This window comes from Balaenoptera acutorostrata, chromosome 17, assembly GCF_949987535.1.
Source record: "Balaenoptera acutorostrata chromosome 17, mBalAcu1.1, whole genome shotgun sequence".
NCBI lineage: Eukaryota > Metazoa > Chordata > Mammalia > Artiodactyla > Balaenopteridae > Balaenoptera > Balaenoptera acutorostrata.
In genome coordinates, this window is record NC_080080.1 from 1,312,740 (window position 1) to 1,329,970 (window position 17,231).

A 17,231-nucleotide genomic window follows, 5' to 3' on the forward strand; every position below is an offset into this window, starting at 1 on the left:
CACCCTCATTTTACAGACGAAGGAACTGAGGCTCACGGGGCATGCAGCATACCTGAAGCCACACACCAGTGGGTGGTCCCGGGCTGTCTGCATAAATATTTGTTGGACCAGAGCAGGCAGATGAGGGCCTTGAATGCCCAGACCAGGATTCGGGACTCGCCCTCTTGAGGGTGGGCGTGGCTGAAGGCAGCAGTCCCTGGGGCTGTGGCTGCTGTTGGGGTCGTCACGGGTGCTCCGGGGAGGAGAATAGCCTTGAACAATCGAGACCGTGATGGGGCTGGGGGGCGCAGGGCCCAAAGGCTGTGAACAGGGCCCTGTGCTAGCACCTGCCACCCGTATTCCCTCCCTCCCTCTCTGCGTCTTTGTGCCGTGTCGTTTCCTTTCGCAGTAAACGTTCTTCTTCCGAGAAATTCCAAGGGGATCTCAGCCAAGCCGAGGGGGAAGGGATCCTGCCCACGCCTGGGGAGGGGGAGGTAGAGGTGGAGGGAGCGCCCGGGAACGGGCGGAGGGAGCCCGAGCCGGAGAGGGCGGGCGGGCGCGCGCTGGCGAGCGGGGCGCCGGCTGGCCAGGGGGGCCCAGGACGGCCCGGGACGGTGACCCGGCGCTGGCCCTGAGCCCCAGACGCCCCGGTCCGAGAGTCTCCAGCCTCCCCCGCCCCCCCGCGCGGCCCCCGCCCCGGCTCCGCCCCGCCCCTCGCGCGGGGTCCGTGTCTGCGGCTGCGTTCCCCGAAACACAAGGCTGCACCCGGGTTCCCGTCCACAGGGAGACCGAAGGGCACCTCTCCCCGCGCCGCCCGCGCTGCCCGGAGCCCCGGAGTCGCGACACCCCAGGGATGTGAGTGCGCCCCCGACCTGAGGCCCGCGCTCCACGCTTAGATCCGCGGTGAGAGCTGAGGCTCGCACGGGGAGACGAGGGGAGGAGACGAGGTGCCGGGTTCCCGGGCCCCCCGCCCGGGGTGGGGTGGGGGCGAGGCGCTCGCCCTTCCCCCCATTGGCAGGTACTGTCCACTCGGATCTTGTCCTGCCCTTTCCTCTCCGGACGCACCTATCGCTCCCCAGGGATAAGACGCGCCTCCCGACCCACCCCCCTACCCACAGGTGCGGAGCGCGGGGTGCGGGCCTTTCGAGCTGTCACCCTGCCGGAGAGGACAGACCTATTTTCCCCGGAGGGGATGCAGTGATGGTGGATGCTCTGGGGGATGGGCTGGGGGTGGGGCTTTGGGAGCTCCCGGACGACCCCCGGCCCTGGATTCCGGGGAGGAGGTGGCGTTAGGATGCCAGAAAAGGGGAGGGTCCTTCGAGCTGGGCCGGGGCTTGGTCTCCTGATCGAGGCTTCTCCCTGCCAGGCCTGTGCCCCAGACGACCCCAGCCTGCAGCCCCCGCACCTTCCTGAAGCCCGCCTGGAGCATGTTGCCTGCAGCCATGAAGGGCCTCGGCCTGGTGCTGCTGGCCGCTCTGCTGTGCTCTGCCCCCGGTGAGTCTGGGGGCGGCTGGCGGGGGTAGGCCAGGTCGCCTGAGAGCCTGTACGAGGCAGCTCCGGAGAGAACCAGGTGTGGGGCGGCCATTCTCTGACGATACCCAGCAGACCCACAGCCCCTCCCGAACCCTGCGACCCCAGCCCAGCCCTCGCCTGTGTGGCCCCTGCTGGCGCTGCCCCAGCTCCAGCCACGCGGGTCTCTCCTGGCTCCTGAGGGTGTGGGTCCTTTCCCTCCCGGGCCGTGGGTCCTTTTCCTCCCGGGCCGTGGTCCAGCGGCTGGTCCTGCACGGATGCTCCCGGCTTAGTGCCGGCTTGCTGGTGCTCCATCTCTTCTCAGAGCCCCACCTGGCCTCCCATCAAGTCCTGTTTGGTTCTTCCTCCACTGGAACCAACTGGATTCTGGGGGGATGTGTGTGAGGGGGGTAGGAGTGTGCGGGAGGGCACCGTAGGTGTGATACTTGTGGCTATGTGTGCACGCACTGTGCATGTGTGGGGGGCCTGGGGGGGGTGCATGGGGGCTTCCGGAGTCCCAGTGGTGGCACCCTCACCCCACCCTGCCCAAAGGCACACAGGTCCTCCCAGCCTGTTCTCCGGGTGCTAGTTTGGCCTGGTCACTCCTGGTCAAGGAGTGCCCGGCCTCCTACAGCTGCATGGTCCTCCTAGGACACGCAGCAAGGCAGGCGGGGAGGAGGCAGGGGGCTGGCTTGCACCCCGGTTCCTCCGGCCATCCTCCTCTCTGTGCCCTGCCCAGCTCATGGCCTGTGGTGCCAGGACTGCACGCTGACCACCAACTCCAGTCATTGCACCCCGAAGCAGTGCCAGCCGTCAGACACGGTGTGTGCCAGTGTCCGGATCACAGATCCCAGTAGCAGTAAGTCAGGCTCCAGCCTGGGGTGGGGAGGGGTCGGCGGTGTCATCAGAGTCCCTCTGGCCTCGGACAAGAGCACGGGTCTGGGGGCAGGGCACTGCCCTGCTGTGTGACAGTCAGCAGGTGCCTGACCCTCTCTGGCCCTTCTGTGGCCCTTTTCCTGTAGCTGGGGACAGCGTGGGTGGATTGAAGCCTCAGTTCTGTTGTTCTGGGGTCCTGAACTGACCTGGAGGGTCCCTGGCTTGGGTCCTGGGCACAAGGCAGAAAGGGCCCCGTGGGGCTCGAGTCCCAGGCTCCCCTCCCTGTTCCCCAGGCAGGAAGGATCATTCTGTGAACAAGATGTGTGCCTCGTCCTGTGACTTCGTGAAGCGGCACTTTTTCTCAGACTATCTGATGGGCTTCATTAACTCTGGGATCTTGAAAGTAGACGTGGACTGCTGTGAGAAGGATGTGTGCAACGGGGTGGCGCTGGCGGGGCGCGGCTCCTGGGCCCTGGCTGCGGGGCTCCTGCTCAGCCTGGGGCCCACCCTCCTCTGGGCTGGGCCCTGAGGTCCCCTCCCTCCCGCAGAGCTTCCGAACTCGTCCCGCCAGACCTGAGCCTGTGCTGCCCCATCCCCAGCCGGGCCTGGCTGAAGCTGGGGCCGCCTTGGCCTGCTCCACAGCCTGTGGCCCCCGCCCCTCCCTGTCTCTCCACCAGCTCCAAGTCCCAGCCAGCAGCGCATCTCCAGGAATCGGGCGTCCAGCAGGAGGCTGGGACCCCGGGCCTCGGAGGGGAGCCAGGCTGCGCCAGGCCCCGCCCGACAGCGTGGCTGTGAGGGCATCCTCTACGGGGAGATAAAGTCACTTCTGAGTCCAGAGACCCGGGCCCGAGCCTGGGTGGGGATTTTGTGGGGGGGGTTCCTGGCAGAGAAAGAGCAGGGGGCGGGGGCACGGAGGGCAGCGTTCGTCCCCTGGGGGCTGTGGTGTGGAGCTGCCAGGGGACCGTGGGCCTGGTAAAGTCTGGGAACAGCCTGAGGGGCGGTGAGAGTTGAGATGAGCAAAGTCACAGGGTGGGCCTGAGGGCGAGGCCTTGCCACGGTGTGTGCACACACCAGGGACGGGGCCGTGCCCAGACTCACACCTACGCCCGCAGAGGGCACACACCTCACCCACACCACGCTCTCACGTCGCCATGTGCTCGTGCCCACAGGTGCCCCACACGCCCCCACTGACACGTTCGTGTCACAGCAGCCCCTGAACCGTTGTGCCCCAGCGCAGGCGGGTCCACACAGGCCCACGTGTGCGTGTGCACGGGGACATACAGACACGCCCGTGTGTAGATCTGCAGTGCTCTCTCCCCGCTGCGTGCTGATCAGCTCCCCTGAGAGCTGTCGGGGCCCCTTCAGGCTCACGCGCGGACCTCGAGGGCCCGGACACGGAAGCAGGCACGCCCCCGCCTCCACCCTGAGCTGGGTGCCGCCGTGGGTAGGGTCTTGCAGGCCAGTCTCCTGACCAGGGAATGGGATGGTACAGATGGACTGGGTGCTTCCCGTGGGAGGAGGTGGGCCTGAGGCTGCTGCTGCTTTTCCTGGCCCTTCCCGCTCCAGCAGTGGGCCCTCGGTTAGTCCCTGCACCCCTGAGTCCAGCCCAGCCTCCGCACCCACTGGCCGCGGCTCGTCTTGTGGCCTAGGCTCACCACGGGACGCTCGGCGGCCACTCCAGGCTTTCTTGGCCAGTTCCTCTTCATCCCTCTGTGGCTGACCCAGCCCGAGGTCACTCTTGGGTCCTGGACTCCCTGGAATGAACGATAGTTACTCTCAGAGCCGGCCTTGGCATTCCTCCCCGGGCTTCTCTTCTGGAGTGATGGAGAGGGGTCTGGAGGTCCTGGGCGAGTGAACCAGCAGGGAGAGTGGGGTCACTGGAGACTGGTATCAACTTCCTGCTGGTGGAAATGGCCGAGGGACTTGTCGGAGGGTCGTCTCCCACTCCGTTTTAAGTTTGCTCTGCTGCTCTGCGCTGTACCCCCCCACCCCGCCCAAACCTCAGTAAAGCGTGCTATCCACAGTGTGTGTCTGCTGCTTTTGGACTGTGGGGACCGGGTGCTGCTGGCGGGTGGCCTGGAAGACCCGTGCAGAGAACCTTGGGGATGCGGAGGAGGCCGGGACCCAGGAGATCTGGAGCAATGGGAGGCCTGGAGGTGCTGGGAGGATGTGGACGGGCCACCCCAGGGGCATGGGGTTCAAACCAACTTTTACATCAGTCTTTGCTAAATTTGTTATTTGAGGGAAGTGTTTAAAACACAAAAAGGTGTGAAGTTCTCCCAGGTCTTTTAAGATACACGATTAGGATTGGACAGAGGGGCTTCCGGGGAGGGCAGCATGGCCCAGATAACCCGGCCTCGACACCTCAGCTCCCGTTTCCAAGCAGCCAGAGCTGAGTATGTGCCCCGACCTTCACGAGCTGTTGCAGAAGGATCGAAGCCCACAGTCCGTGTGACGTGCTCGGCACCTGGGCACACACATAGCGCTGATAGGCCAGGGTGCCACGGCCTCCTTTTCTGAACCATTCATCAAGGACACTCTCCTGGGTCAGGGCGTCTAGATGGACCTTTCAGTGTCAGCTGCTGGGTATCTTCTGGACCAGGACTCATTCAGCTTCCCCTTGTCAGTGGGCGCGGGGGTCCCTTCAGTGGTTTTTGTCAGCAGTACTGCCGTGACCGTCCTAAGTCCTCATATCGTTTTGGGGTCAGGTAGTTATTTGTCACATCGATTCTGAGACAGGGGCAGCTGAGCCAGAGAGGACATAGACTTAACAACGAAATAGGTGCTCAGAAAAGGCCGTGGCGCAGTAGTTAAGAATCTGCCTGCCAATGCAAGGGACACGGGTTCGAGCCCTGGTCTGGGAAGATCCCACATGCCGCGGAGCAACTAAGCCCATGAGCCACAACTACTGAGCTTGTGCTCTAGAGCCCGTGCTCCGCAACAAGAGAAGCCACCGCAGTAAAAAGCCCGTGCACTGCAATGAAGAGTAGCCCCCGCTCACCGCAACTAGAGAAAGCCCGTGCAGCAACAAAGACCCAACGCAGCCAAAAAAAAAAAAAAAAAAAAAAAAAAAGGCCGTGTCAAGTTGCAGTCACATCAGCTCCATCCAAATCACTCCCAGTGGGTGTTATTCAGCTTTAGGACTTTTTGCCAGTCTGGTCAGTAGAATCTTACTCAGAGTGCTACTTAAGAAGTGATTAATGAGGTTGGATGTCCCAAGTGTTTGTCAGCCACTTGTGTTTCTTCTGTGATTGTCCAATGGCATCCTTAGCCCATCCTTCTATTGTGGCGTTTGTCTTTCCTTATGATTTGCAAGACCCCTTTGTGTGCTATGGAAACAGTCTTTCCCATGGTGTATGTTTTGCAAATATTTCCTTGCGTCTTTGTTTTTGGTGTGTCACTGTACATATGCATGTTCTCGAGTTTCATGTGGTCAAATCTAATTGTTCATTTATGGTTTCTGGGTTTCAGGTCTTAGGAGAACGTCCTCCACTCTTTTTTTTTTTTTTTTTTTTTTTTTAAAGGATTTTCTTTTTTATTTATTTATTTATTTGTTTATTATTTTTGTCTGTATTGGGTCTTCGGTTCGTGCGAGGGCTTTCTCCAGTTGCGGCAAGCGGGGGCCACTCTTCATCGCGGTGCGGGGACCGCTCTTCATCGCGGTGCGCGGGCCTTTCTCTATCGCGGCCCCTCCCGTTGCGGGGCACAGGCTCCAGACGCGCAGGCTCAGCAATTGTGGCTCACGGGCCCAGTTGCTCCGTGGCATGTGGGATCTTCCCAGACCAGGGCTCGAACCCGTGTCCCCTGCATTAGCAGGCAGATTCTCAACCACTGCGCCACCAGGGAAGCCCCCACGTCCTCCACTCTTACCTGAGGAAAATAGTCTCTGTATTTTCTTCTAATATTGTTACAGATTTGGCCACCATATTCAGGTATCCAGTCCACCTGGAGTTCATTATGTGGCAGAAGGCAGGGACCTCTTCCAAACACGTGGCCAGTTTTTCTCAATGCCATTTGTTAAACAACCCGTCTTTCCCTGGTGACTTAAGCACCACCTTAGTAACAGGAGGCGTTTCTACGCATGTGTGTGTGTTTCAGGCCTGCCACCCTTGGGGACACCCTCCCCGCTTTGGACCCCACCCAGCTGCTTGACTCCAGCCAAGTTTCAGCAGCTGATGAGGTGAGAGCCCGTCTTGCTCTTCGTTCAATTTTTAAAATTTTTTAAAAAATTATTTATTTATTTATTTTTGGCTGCATTGGGTCTTTGTTGCCGGGCGCGGGCTTTCTCTAGTTGCGGTGAGTGGGGGCTACTCTTCGTTGCGGTGCACAACCTTCTCATTGCAGTGGCATCTCTTCTTGCGGAGCATGGGCTCTAGGCATGCGGGCTTCAGTAGTTGCAGCACACAGGCTCAGTAGTTGTGGTGCACGAGCTTAGTTGCTCTGCAGTATGTGGGATCCTCCAGGACCAGGGATCAAACCCATGTCGCCTGCAATGGCAGGTGGATTCTCAACCACTGTGCCACCAGGGAAGCCCTGCTCTTCTTTTTAAAAGACTCTTGCCACTTCTCACAGCTTTTTCTTACCAATGAATTTTAGAACCCACTTGTCTAGTTCCAGAACAACACTCTCAGGGTTTTGACTGGACTTTCACTCATCTGGGTACGAAGTTGGGGAAGGAAGAGGTCTTCACTGTTGGAAGTCTTCCCACTCAGAAACTCCATGGATCTCACCATTTGTTTTGTCCCTCCATACAGGTTCATCATTTTCTTCGTGTGGCTCTTGTATCTTCCTTGGTATATTTATTGCTAAGTAATCTATAGTTTCTGTGGTGTCGTAAGTGGGATTTGATCCCCTCCCCTTTTCATTTACGGTCATTTTTGGTGTGGTGAGCTGATGTTTTTCATTTTCTTTGTGACGTTCGTTCCAGAAGTACCTGCCCCCACTGGGGCCCCATTTCAGTAAGATGACGAGGGAAGGGGTTGAGCGGTCCATAGGAGCTCTCAGATGGTTGGCCTCCATGTTTCCAAAATCCTCAGCCCCTTGTGCCACAGGCCTCTGAGACAGATGTCAAGACGGAGCGAGTCTAAGGAGAAGCCCTTCAAAACACTTCCAGATGCGGTGTTGGGGGAAACTGCCAAAGATGAAGAAGTGGTGCCCCTGGGCGAAGGGGCTTGGAAGGAGCGGAGGGTGGGGTTGGTCCCCGAGAGAAGCTCCTGAAGGGTGATGCCTCAGAGAGGGATGGGCGAGAGTGGCTGCAGGTGGGCCACAGACAGCCCCATGCCTGCCAGTTGGGCGAGTGCTGGGACTGAAGCCCGCAGACAAGGTGGGGGTGATTTGTGCAGCTGTGTGCCTTGGTGGGTACGTGAGGACCAGATGGGCTGAGGGGCATTGTAGCAGATGCATCTGGCACCCCTGACTGGACACAGCCCTGGGAAAGAAGACGTGGCCAAGACAGTTGGGTCTCCGCCAACTGGTAGAATGGATCTCAAGAGAGAAATTGTTACAGAAAGATTAAAGTTATGCCCCTTGTTTGCCTGAGGTTGGGGCTGTGTTCACACACTCGAGTGTATCAGCAAGAGCCCCCCTGAGTCTGAGGGGCCTCAGAAGGGACTCTGTTGGGACGATGTGGGGAGCTGCTCCTGGTGGCAGAGCTGGCGGGCTGGGCATTGCCCCTCGCCCCTATGGCGCTCTCTGGGGGGTGTCACCTGGATGCATCTCCCTGGCAGAACGAAGGTCATACAGCGACACCCTAGGGGCCTGGAGGCTGCAGAATGAGGTTTCTGAATCCCAGCAAAGTGGGGTTCACAATGCAGGGACTGTCAGCTTGGCGCAGAGGGTGTTGGGATGATTTGGGGCAGCCACGTACAGCACGGCAACTAGAGCAGCGAAGGCTACTCGTTTTCCAATGCGTATGTCCCTAAATTCTATTACCATCAGAATCTCTTAAATTTTTAAGGCATACTGTCAGATAATCTGCAAGTGAAGATCATTTTGACTGTGCTTTCCCAATATTTTTATTGCTTATTTAATTTTGGTTTCTATTGCTTTAGCTGGGACCTGCAAAGCACGGTTGAATAACGACAGTGATCCAGGGCCTCTGTGTTAATGGAAGGTCCTTCCTGTTGTACCTTGAATTGATGTTTGCTTTTGGATTTGAAAATCAGTCTTTATTCAGCTCAGATTCTTTTGTTTATTCATACTTCAATTGGATTTTTTATTAGGCATGGCTGATGAATTTAAAAGAAATACCCTTCACCATCTGTTGATGGAAACGCATGTTCCCTCATTTAACTAGTAGTTAACACAGTGGGTTCTCTCGCTCCATGTCCTGATGGTGCTTGTGACACAAACAAACCCCAGTAGGTCACAGCGTTGTGTTCTTTTAAACCACTGCCAGATTGAAATCGCCAACATTTGCGTCGTGTGACAGTTGCATCAGATTCAGGATTGAGATTTGTCACTGGTTTGCCTTTGAACCTCTTTGTCGGAGGTGAGCTCAGGATTTTGGCAGCCTCACAGAAGAGACAGGCCATTTCCCACCACCCACGCTCTGCAGCAGTCTGCTGCTGGGGGTCTGTGGGGTTCGTCTTCTCCAGCGCCCCCTCGCTGGAGCTGGGGGGCCTCTGGCGCTGGCCCAGGGGAGTTGCAGGATGGCCGGTGCTCTGAGCCCCTCCCTCACTCCCTGCCTGCTGGGCCTGTCCCTCTCAGAGCATCTGTCCATCTCCTCCCCACTTGCACCTGATAGCGGTCTTATTATGCCCACTCGACACCTAGGAAGCAGACTTGGAAGAGGTAAGATGCTGACATACCAAAACCTTCACTGGATCCACAGGAAATGCCTGGATTCAGGTGTCTCTTCTGACACCTACTTGCTGTGTGATTTTGGCCAAGTTCTGCTTCCCCTCTGAGCCTGTTTCTGTGTCTGTGAGGTGGGGACACACCCAGCTCACAGGGGGGTTGCACGTGGAGGAAGGGCTGAGCCTAGGAGCCAGGCCTATGGTCCCTTTTGTTCGGCTGGCAGAGCGCTAGGGGTGGAAGTGTGGGGACGTGGGAGGATGAGCACCCCCCCTCAGTTCCCTCCTTGGGGCTTGAGACTTCCCCGACCCCTCCCCGGTTCCGTCCAAGCCCCTTCCAGACTTCAGGGCTCTTAGGCAAGGCCCTCCTGGTACACCTTCCCTGACGGCGTCTCCCCCACCCTCCCTCCTGGCCTGTTCTCCCAGTCCCCTGAGGATGCCCCTGATCCCGTTTCAATCTCGTCTCTCTCCCACCCCTCCTGCCCCCTGCCTGTGTCTCCTCCTCCTTCCTGGGGTCCCAGGGGACAGCTGGCAGTGTAGCCCCGCACACGGCAGGTGTTGGTAACTGTTGGTGAATAGCGCTGAGCTGGACAGAACCCCCAGCTCCCCCTGCTTCTTCATGCTCTACAGCAGAGACTTTTATGTGTGATGTTTCCAGGTACCTCCCACCTTCACCCCACAGCACAAAGGTCCAAAGGTCCTTGAGTTTTAGGTAGCTGGTGGGAGGAGAGTGGTAACTCCCCCTCCCCCCGCCCCCCAGGCAGGTAAGGAAGCAAGGTAGGTGCAGGAAACCCCTCTCCAACCTGTGAGCTTCCCAGGCCGTGGCTCTGGGCACCAGTTCTGAAACTCCAGCAGAATTCCTTCAGGTGAGGGTTCCAATGCAGACGCCCAGGCCCTGTGCACAGAAAGACCTATTTCAAGTGCCCCAGGAATGTGCACCATCCACACGCCCGCGATAAGGAGCTGGCACTCACTGGAAGCGCTAGGAGAGGAGCTGAGCGTTTCGTGTGCTTATTTATTCATTGCACTACGTCTGGGGAGCCAGGTGCTGGGCTCTAGGCCTTGGGGATGGAGCAGGGAGGAAGATAAGCGAGATGGCCCGGGGCCTGCCTCTGCGGACGGTGTCAGGGGCGTCCTGAGAGTGAGGCCCAGGGCTTCCTTACCCTTCCCGGAGGGGCAGCACGCGGCAGGGAGGAGCGATGGGGCCCCAGTCCTGGGATCAGGTGAGGGGCTCCTCCACAGCTAACGCATTCACGTCAGTAACACAGGTGAGAAATGTGCCCCCTCCCCCGCCCGTCTGCCCAGCGCTCCTCTGGGTCCATTCAAGGTGTCTTTATGCAAATTCAGGGCCTTCTTCTCCTTGTGTTTTCACGCCTCTGATATGTCGCCCCGAGGAGCCGTGCAGGTGCCTCTGGGGGAGAGGGGGGCCCCCGTTCCTGCTCACAGGGCACTGCGTCCCGGGCAGACCCCAGCTCCGTGCTGTGCCCTCGGCCTCCACTCACGCTCGAGGAGGCTGCCCTTCGTGTGCTCCTGTCCCGACGCCATGATGTGTCGCCAGCAAGTGTCTCTGGGGAGCCAACCCCAGGCTTGGCCTTGCTGGGCCTTTGTCACTGACGGGTGTGGCCGTCCTTCCTGCCTGAGGGACAGTGCCAGCCCCACGCCCACCAGCTGGACTCTGTAGTCGAGGGCAGAGTTCATACTTCCAGAGAGTCCGTCACTCATGCATTCTCTCTGCTGGTGGCTTATGCATTTGTCCCCAAGACACACAGAGAGGACCAGTCACGGCGAAGTGATCCGAGTGACCGAGGAGAGGGGGCCACAGAGCCGGATCTGGATCGTTCTCGATTCACCACCAGCCGAGACCGCCTTTGAGAGCTGGTAATTTTGCTGAATGAATGAGTAAAATAAAAAATGAGTGAATGAGGGATGAAGAGTGAGAGTCGGATAAGTCAAGAATCGTGAATTGATGAGAAGAGGGCTTCTCGAATGTGCCTGTGGAGCGGCCGTGCGTGGCAGAGCGAGTCTCTTGGGGGGCTGCGGCCACCAGGGTGAGCCTCCCTGCCAGTCCCGCTGCCCTGGTCTCCCTGGGCTGAGAGGAAAAGCTGGGGGTCCCTGCTCCATCCCTCCAGAGCACAGGGGCCTCATCCCCTAACTTGGGACCCTGGGCTAGCATCTGGCTCCAGCTAGGCAACAAGACAGACAGACTTCAAGATGGATAGAAAGACAGGCATTTGCCTTCCTGAGTTGGCATGGGATCTTGATCCAGGGGAGGCCTCAAAGGGGAGGGCTGGTCCATCCAAGGGAACACAGCTGGGAAGAAGACTTAAAGATTAGCTAATCAGAAATCAAGTGATTCTTTGGTGACTGTCCCCCAGTGTTCCCTGCAGTAATCACCATGGTTACCATGCCTCCAAATCCCCCGAGTCTTTTTGCAGAGCCCTCCTGCTGAAGCCAAGCATTCCATTTCTACTTTGCCGAGGTTTGCCAGGGCCAAGGAGAGTCCTCAGACCTGCAAAGACACGCACCAACATCAGGGAGCCTGCATGCGGGGAAGAGATTCAGCTTCCGCAGTTACCAGGGAGATGCGGATCTCAGATGCAGAGTTGTAGCCCTCAGATTAGCAGACGTTCAGTCTGACAACGTCCCTGAGGAAGCCCACGTGCACCTCCCGGGTCTCTTGCACCTTGCAGGTTGGAGACTCTCTAGAACAGCTGCCAGGAAAAACAGCCTGTCGTATTCTTGGAGTTGAATATTCTGCTTCCCATAACCAAGCCATCTCCTTCCGGCACCTCACCCAGTGAAACATCTCGAGTGTGTGTACCAGGAGAATGTGTATGGTCGCACTGTTCACAAGAGCAGAAATCCTGAAGCACCCCAAATGCCCACCAACAAGAAAGTGGGTTGATGAGGTGTGATGGGGTATTATACAGCGGCTGCTACAAATGAGCGAGTGTCACAAAACGACATGGACCCACGTTAGCAACGTGAGTTCGAGTAGATAAGTCCCAGTAGATCACATAAAGCTGATATGCATACATACATTACTTTATACTGTTGTTTTATATAGATGTGATAGAAAATGTTGCTTTATAGATAATAAAACTCTATGTCATCTATCATTTATCCATCTTTATCATCATCATTAGTTTCTATCTATCTATCTATCCATCATCATCATTATCTATCTACCTATCATCTATCTATCTATCTATCTATCTATCTATCTATCTATCTATCTATCTATCTATCATCCATCTGGAGATGGAGAGCATAAGAAGAGTCAACTCAAGATTCCAGAATCTGACGCTGCTGCCCTAGGATGGGGAGGTGGGGGCACATAGGGGGCCTTAGGGGATTGAGAAGGGTCCCACAGGGCGCAGTAAGTTATCATCAAAGTGTTAGTCTTCCTGTTGGTTGGTGAGTTCATGGAAGGTTGTTATATTATTAAGAAGAAAGGAACCAGGGCCGTGTAAGGGACCAACGATGAGTGGGTACCACAGACCAAAGACCACGAGTAAAATTCGATTTTATGCACCTGAAGTATCAGAAATACCCCCAAATGGGAGAAAACAGAGCACCCCCTTCAACACTTGTGTCTGTGCCCTGCACCTCACACTTTGAACACGTGAACCCAAGAACAGCTACAGGAAGGCTCCTCTGGACTTGCCTGCTCTGGGCAGGAGGAGGGCAGGGTTTGAGGGGCCCTGGGCCTGCCAAGGTTCAGGGGTAGAGGCAGGGATGGGAGAAGGGGTCCTGAACTGAGGCAGCAGGGACCACCGATATCAGGGCAGCTGGCCTCGGGGGTGGGCTCTGGGGACATAGGTGCCCGAGTTCCCCCTGAGGTGATGCTTGCTGTAGGAGTTTCCAGGGGCTGCCGTAACAAAGCACCACAAATGAGGTGGCTTGAAGCAACAGAAGTCCCCCCACAGTTCTGGAGGCCAGAATCTGAAATCAAGGTGTGCCAGGGCCGTGTTCCCTTTGAGGCTTTCAGGGAGGATCCTTCCTGCCTCTTCTAGCTTCTGGGGGGCTCCTGGTTGTCCTTGGTTTGTGGCCACGTCACTGCGATCTCTGCTCCATCTTCACACGGCCCCCCGTGTCTGTGTGCCCCCCCTCTGTCTCTTATAAAGACACTCTCGTCAGATTTAGGATCTGCCCTAAAGCAGTATGGGCCCACCTCAATCTTTACCTTAACAGCACCTGCAAAGACCCTGTTTCCAAATTAGGTCACATTCTGAGGTTCCTTTTGGGGACCCCATGTGCCGGTTCTGAGCTGTGTCCTGTGCACTCTGAGTCAACCCTCGATTTCACACCTGGAATCAGGCTGCGTGTGCCCCTGCTAATCCAGGGGGCTGTGCACCTGCTGTGGGGACCAGGAGGACGGGCAGCGAGGAGAGGGTGGCCATCGGGAGTAGCCGAGGGCTCCGGGGAACTGCAGAAAGTTCAGATTTCTGTGGCTGTGAAGCACTTGGTGGTTGAAGGGAAAGTGTCCTGGAGACACGCCTGGCGTTGAAGCCACAAAGCGAGTTTTACACTGTCCTGTGTTTCTGTGACGCGGACGGAGCGGACTTCCTACAGTGAGTCCAGCGGGCTGCACCCGCAGGATGATCCTTGTTTGTGAAACTGACGTGTGGCGAGTGTCCTGCTGTCCATCTGTGCTCTCTGCCCTCCTGTCGGGGTCCCATCAGAGTACTCAAACCAACGTTACTTATTGGTTGTAATAATTCTTTTTTTTGTAAATTTAAAAGCCATCTCTATCACCCCCATAACTCCCAACCTCAAAGTTATTCCTAATCCCTTTCTTTCTCATACCTTACTTTCGGCTGTGCCCAATCCCAGATATTCCCTCTTAAATGTCTCCTAATCTGTTATTTCCTTCTTTCTACTAACCTTGGGCTTCATTTGTTTTTCTTTTTATAATAATTCTTGAAAGCTAAACAATAAACAGTCAATTAAAAAAATCTAGATAATTGATTTTTGCTTCATTTTCATCACTTCAAGAAATCCGCAGTATGAATTACAGGCTTCAAATCCAGGAGTTGCTGATGGGGACAGGCTGGCGTCACGTTCACAAGACCAGATCACTTAAAAATTGTGTTTTGAGCCTAGCATTCTCCCCTGCTGCACCCGCGTTCAAGCCGAGGTGGATACGTTCTGTCCTTTGTCAGCCTCCTGACAAAGTCGGTGTTTCCAGATTTCCCCTTTCCACGAGGAGCTCTTTAAATACTCTGAGGTCACTGATGACCACTGAGAGACCACCTTGGCTCTCGTGGCACTGGCAGAAGTGAGGCAGAATGAGGTGTGGAAGCTTTTGCAGGTTTTTCTGACCTGGCTAAAACAATGAGATGAATCAGGATTAAAAGGATGTTTTTGTGAACCCAAGTTCCATGAAACATCCTGGAGGGGGCGGGGTGGAGCTTCAGCTCAGTCTACAGGCTTCTATTCCGTGGAACCAAAAGGTGGTTCTGAGTCGGTGACTGCAGCGAGCTTACAGTTAGTCAACAGATATTTATTGATTGTTGCTTCTGTGATTTATTGCTCGGTAACAAACTATTCCAAGGCTTTAAAAGAACAGCCGTCTTATTTCTCACTTCCGTGGGTGGTGCGCTGGGAGAGCTCGTCTCTGTGCCGTATCCCGCCAGTGGGTTTCTCTCAAGGCTACAGTCTGGGCTGGAGCAACCTCCCTCCTGGGGAGGAAAGGATAGGTCGGCTGGATACAAGATCCTAGATTCACTCCTTCTTTCCTTGAATTTCCTTTTTTAAAAAATTAATTAATTAATTAATTTATTTTTTAAAATTTATTTTTGGCTGTGTTGCGTCTTCGTTTCTGCGCGAGGGCTTTCTCTAGTTGTGGCAAGGGGGGGCCACTCTTCATCGCGGTGCACGGGCCTCTCACTGTCGCGGCCCCTCCCGTTGCGGAGCACAGGCTCCAGACGCGCAGGCTCAGTAATTGCGGCTCACGGGCCCAGTTGCCCCGCGGCATGTGGGATCCTCCCAGACCAGGGCTCGAACCCGTGTCCCCTGCATTGGCAGACAGACTCTCAACCACTGCGCCACCAGGGAAGCCCTTTCCTTGAATTTCTTTTTTTTTTTTTTAAAGTGAGTTTATTTATTTATTTTTTAATTAATTTATGTATTTTATTTATGACTGTGTTGGGTCTTCGTTTCTCTGCGAGGGCTTTCTCTAGTTGTGGCAAGGGGGGGCCACTCTTCATCGCGGTGCGCGGGCCTCTCACCGTCGCGGCCTCTCTCGTTGCGGAGCACAGGCTCCAGACGCGCAGGCTCAGTAGTTGTGGCTCACGGGCCCAGTTGCTCCGCGGCATGTGGGATCTTCCCAGGCCAGGGCTCGAACCCATGTCCCCTGCATTGGCAGGCAGATTCTCAACCACTGCGCCACCAGGGAAGCCCTCCTTGAATTTCTTGAAAAGGATGTTCCCTATTTGCTTTGCTTCACGTGGTCCCTGTGAGAAATTTGACGCCAGTCTAGTTCTCACATACTGTAAGTTATTCATTCATTTTGCCTGAGGCCCTGAGGATTTAACAATAAGTCTAACCTTTAATACATTCACTAGGCTATGTCCCAGAATCGATCATTTGAGGTCAATTTCTCAGGTAATTAACTGGCCCTTTTAATAGGTACATTCAGTTCTTCTTGTAGTTTCAAAATTATTATAATTATTAGTTCTTCCTTTCTTTTCTCTTCTCTGTTTTTGGTTTTTCTCCTTTAAAAACTCCAGTTTTCTGTGTATCAGGTTTTCTTTGCCCATCTTCTATTTTAACCACTTTTTCTCTGACCCATTTTTACTTCTTCTGTTGTCTCAAATTCTCAGGCTGTTCCTGTCTCCTTTTTTACATTTCCTGCACCAAACCTAGAATCAACCATTTCTCTGAGAAGTTCTGGCTTCTTTTAGTTTGAAGTGGTATTTCTGGACCACAGTCTGAGTTCTAGAGATGTTAAAACTTCATGATTTTACACTGATTCCTCCAATGCAAATTCAGGACTAAACAGTTTTCTTTTCTTATATTTTAAAATAGTTCATCCTCCACAGTGAGAATTCTGGGACACAGGGGAAAATAAAATTGTTTGAGGTTTTTAGAATTAATATATTTCATAATTACTCATTAATTTTATCCCATATCACCACACAACAGTCTCAGAATAACAATACTGAAACCATCACCAGCAACTTAATTACTGGGAACATTCGAAATTCAGTTTTGCAATCCCTTTACATCTTTTATGGTGTGCTATATCCACATTGTCCGGGCACATAATCATTGAGTGTTTCACTAACTCCCTCTGATGATCACTTGGCTGCAGGTCTATGTGTGCTTTATGTTTAATCACCCACAGTCTTCACCTCACTGTCTCTGTAGTTGATCTGATCGTCTGTAGCTTTTTTCTGGTAGATTCCTCAGGAACGGCTCATGAAAACAAGATTCCCTGAGTTCTTCGAGGTTGCTGTATATAAAACCCTTGAACCACATGTTCTCTCCTTGAGTATTCCAAGTACGTCCTTCCACCTTCCTGTGGCTCAAGGCACTGCCCTACTAGTAATGTGCCACTCGCCTTGGAGAGAGGTGGGCAGGTGTTCCTGACTGTCTCCAGACCCCCTCCCCATCCTGGCTGGCCCTCCATCACCCCAGAATCTCTCCTTTGGCTTGAGAAAACCCTGCCTCACAAGATTGCTTACACCTTTGCTCTGCTGACAAAAGCAACTTCTTTAAAGAACTGGGACATAAATGGATGGGAAAAGAGAGGCCAAACTTGGATCCCCAGGATGCATCCTTCAGGGACAAATGGGAGGAAAGGTAGATGAAGGGGGAGCAGACGAGACTCTGAAATGAGGGCGTGGGGACCCCTCTGAGCTCACCAGGTGCTGTGTGTGTGTCTGTGTGTTGGTGATGGGGCAGAGGGCCTGGGGCAGGGCAGTGTGGGTGTGGCCTTCACCCTGCACTTTGGGCCTGAGGTCCATGGCCTGGATCCATCTGCCCTAGAACCAGCCTCTTCTCCCACCTTCCCAACCCTGCTCGGAGCCTTACCCCTCGTCCATCTGTGGAAAGCACACTTCAGCC

The 17,231-nt window shown here is 55.2% G+C and overlaps 1 protein-coding gene across 3 annotated transcripts; it reads left to right on the forward strand.

The window, feature by feature from the left end:
- Positions 1-714: 714 nt before the first annotated feature.
- Positions 715-2,894, forward strand: LY6H (lymphocyte antigen 6 family member H). 3 transcript variants are annotated; one of them, XM_007166872.2, is made up of 4 exons: positions 715-882; positions 1,346-1,473; positions 2,228-2,347; positions 2,658-2,894. In XM_007166872.2, the coding sequence occupies exons 2-4, from the start codon at positions 1,407-1,409 to the stop codon at positions 2,891-2,893; spliced, it is 423 nt and encodes a 140-aa protein (XP_007166934.2). In that variant the 5' UTR covers positions 715-882; positions 1,346-1,406; the 3' UTR covers position 2,894. The 3 variants fall into 3 exon arrangements, with proteins under 3 accessions (XP_007166934.2, XP_007166933.2, XP_007166936.2); XM_007166871.3 differs by having other exon boundaries at positions 715-834; XM_007166874.3 differs by lacking the exon at positions 715-882 and adding an exon at positions 1,125-1,182.
- The last annotated feature ends 14,337 nt before the right edge of the window (positions 2,895-17,231 follow it).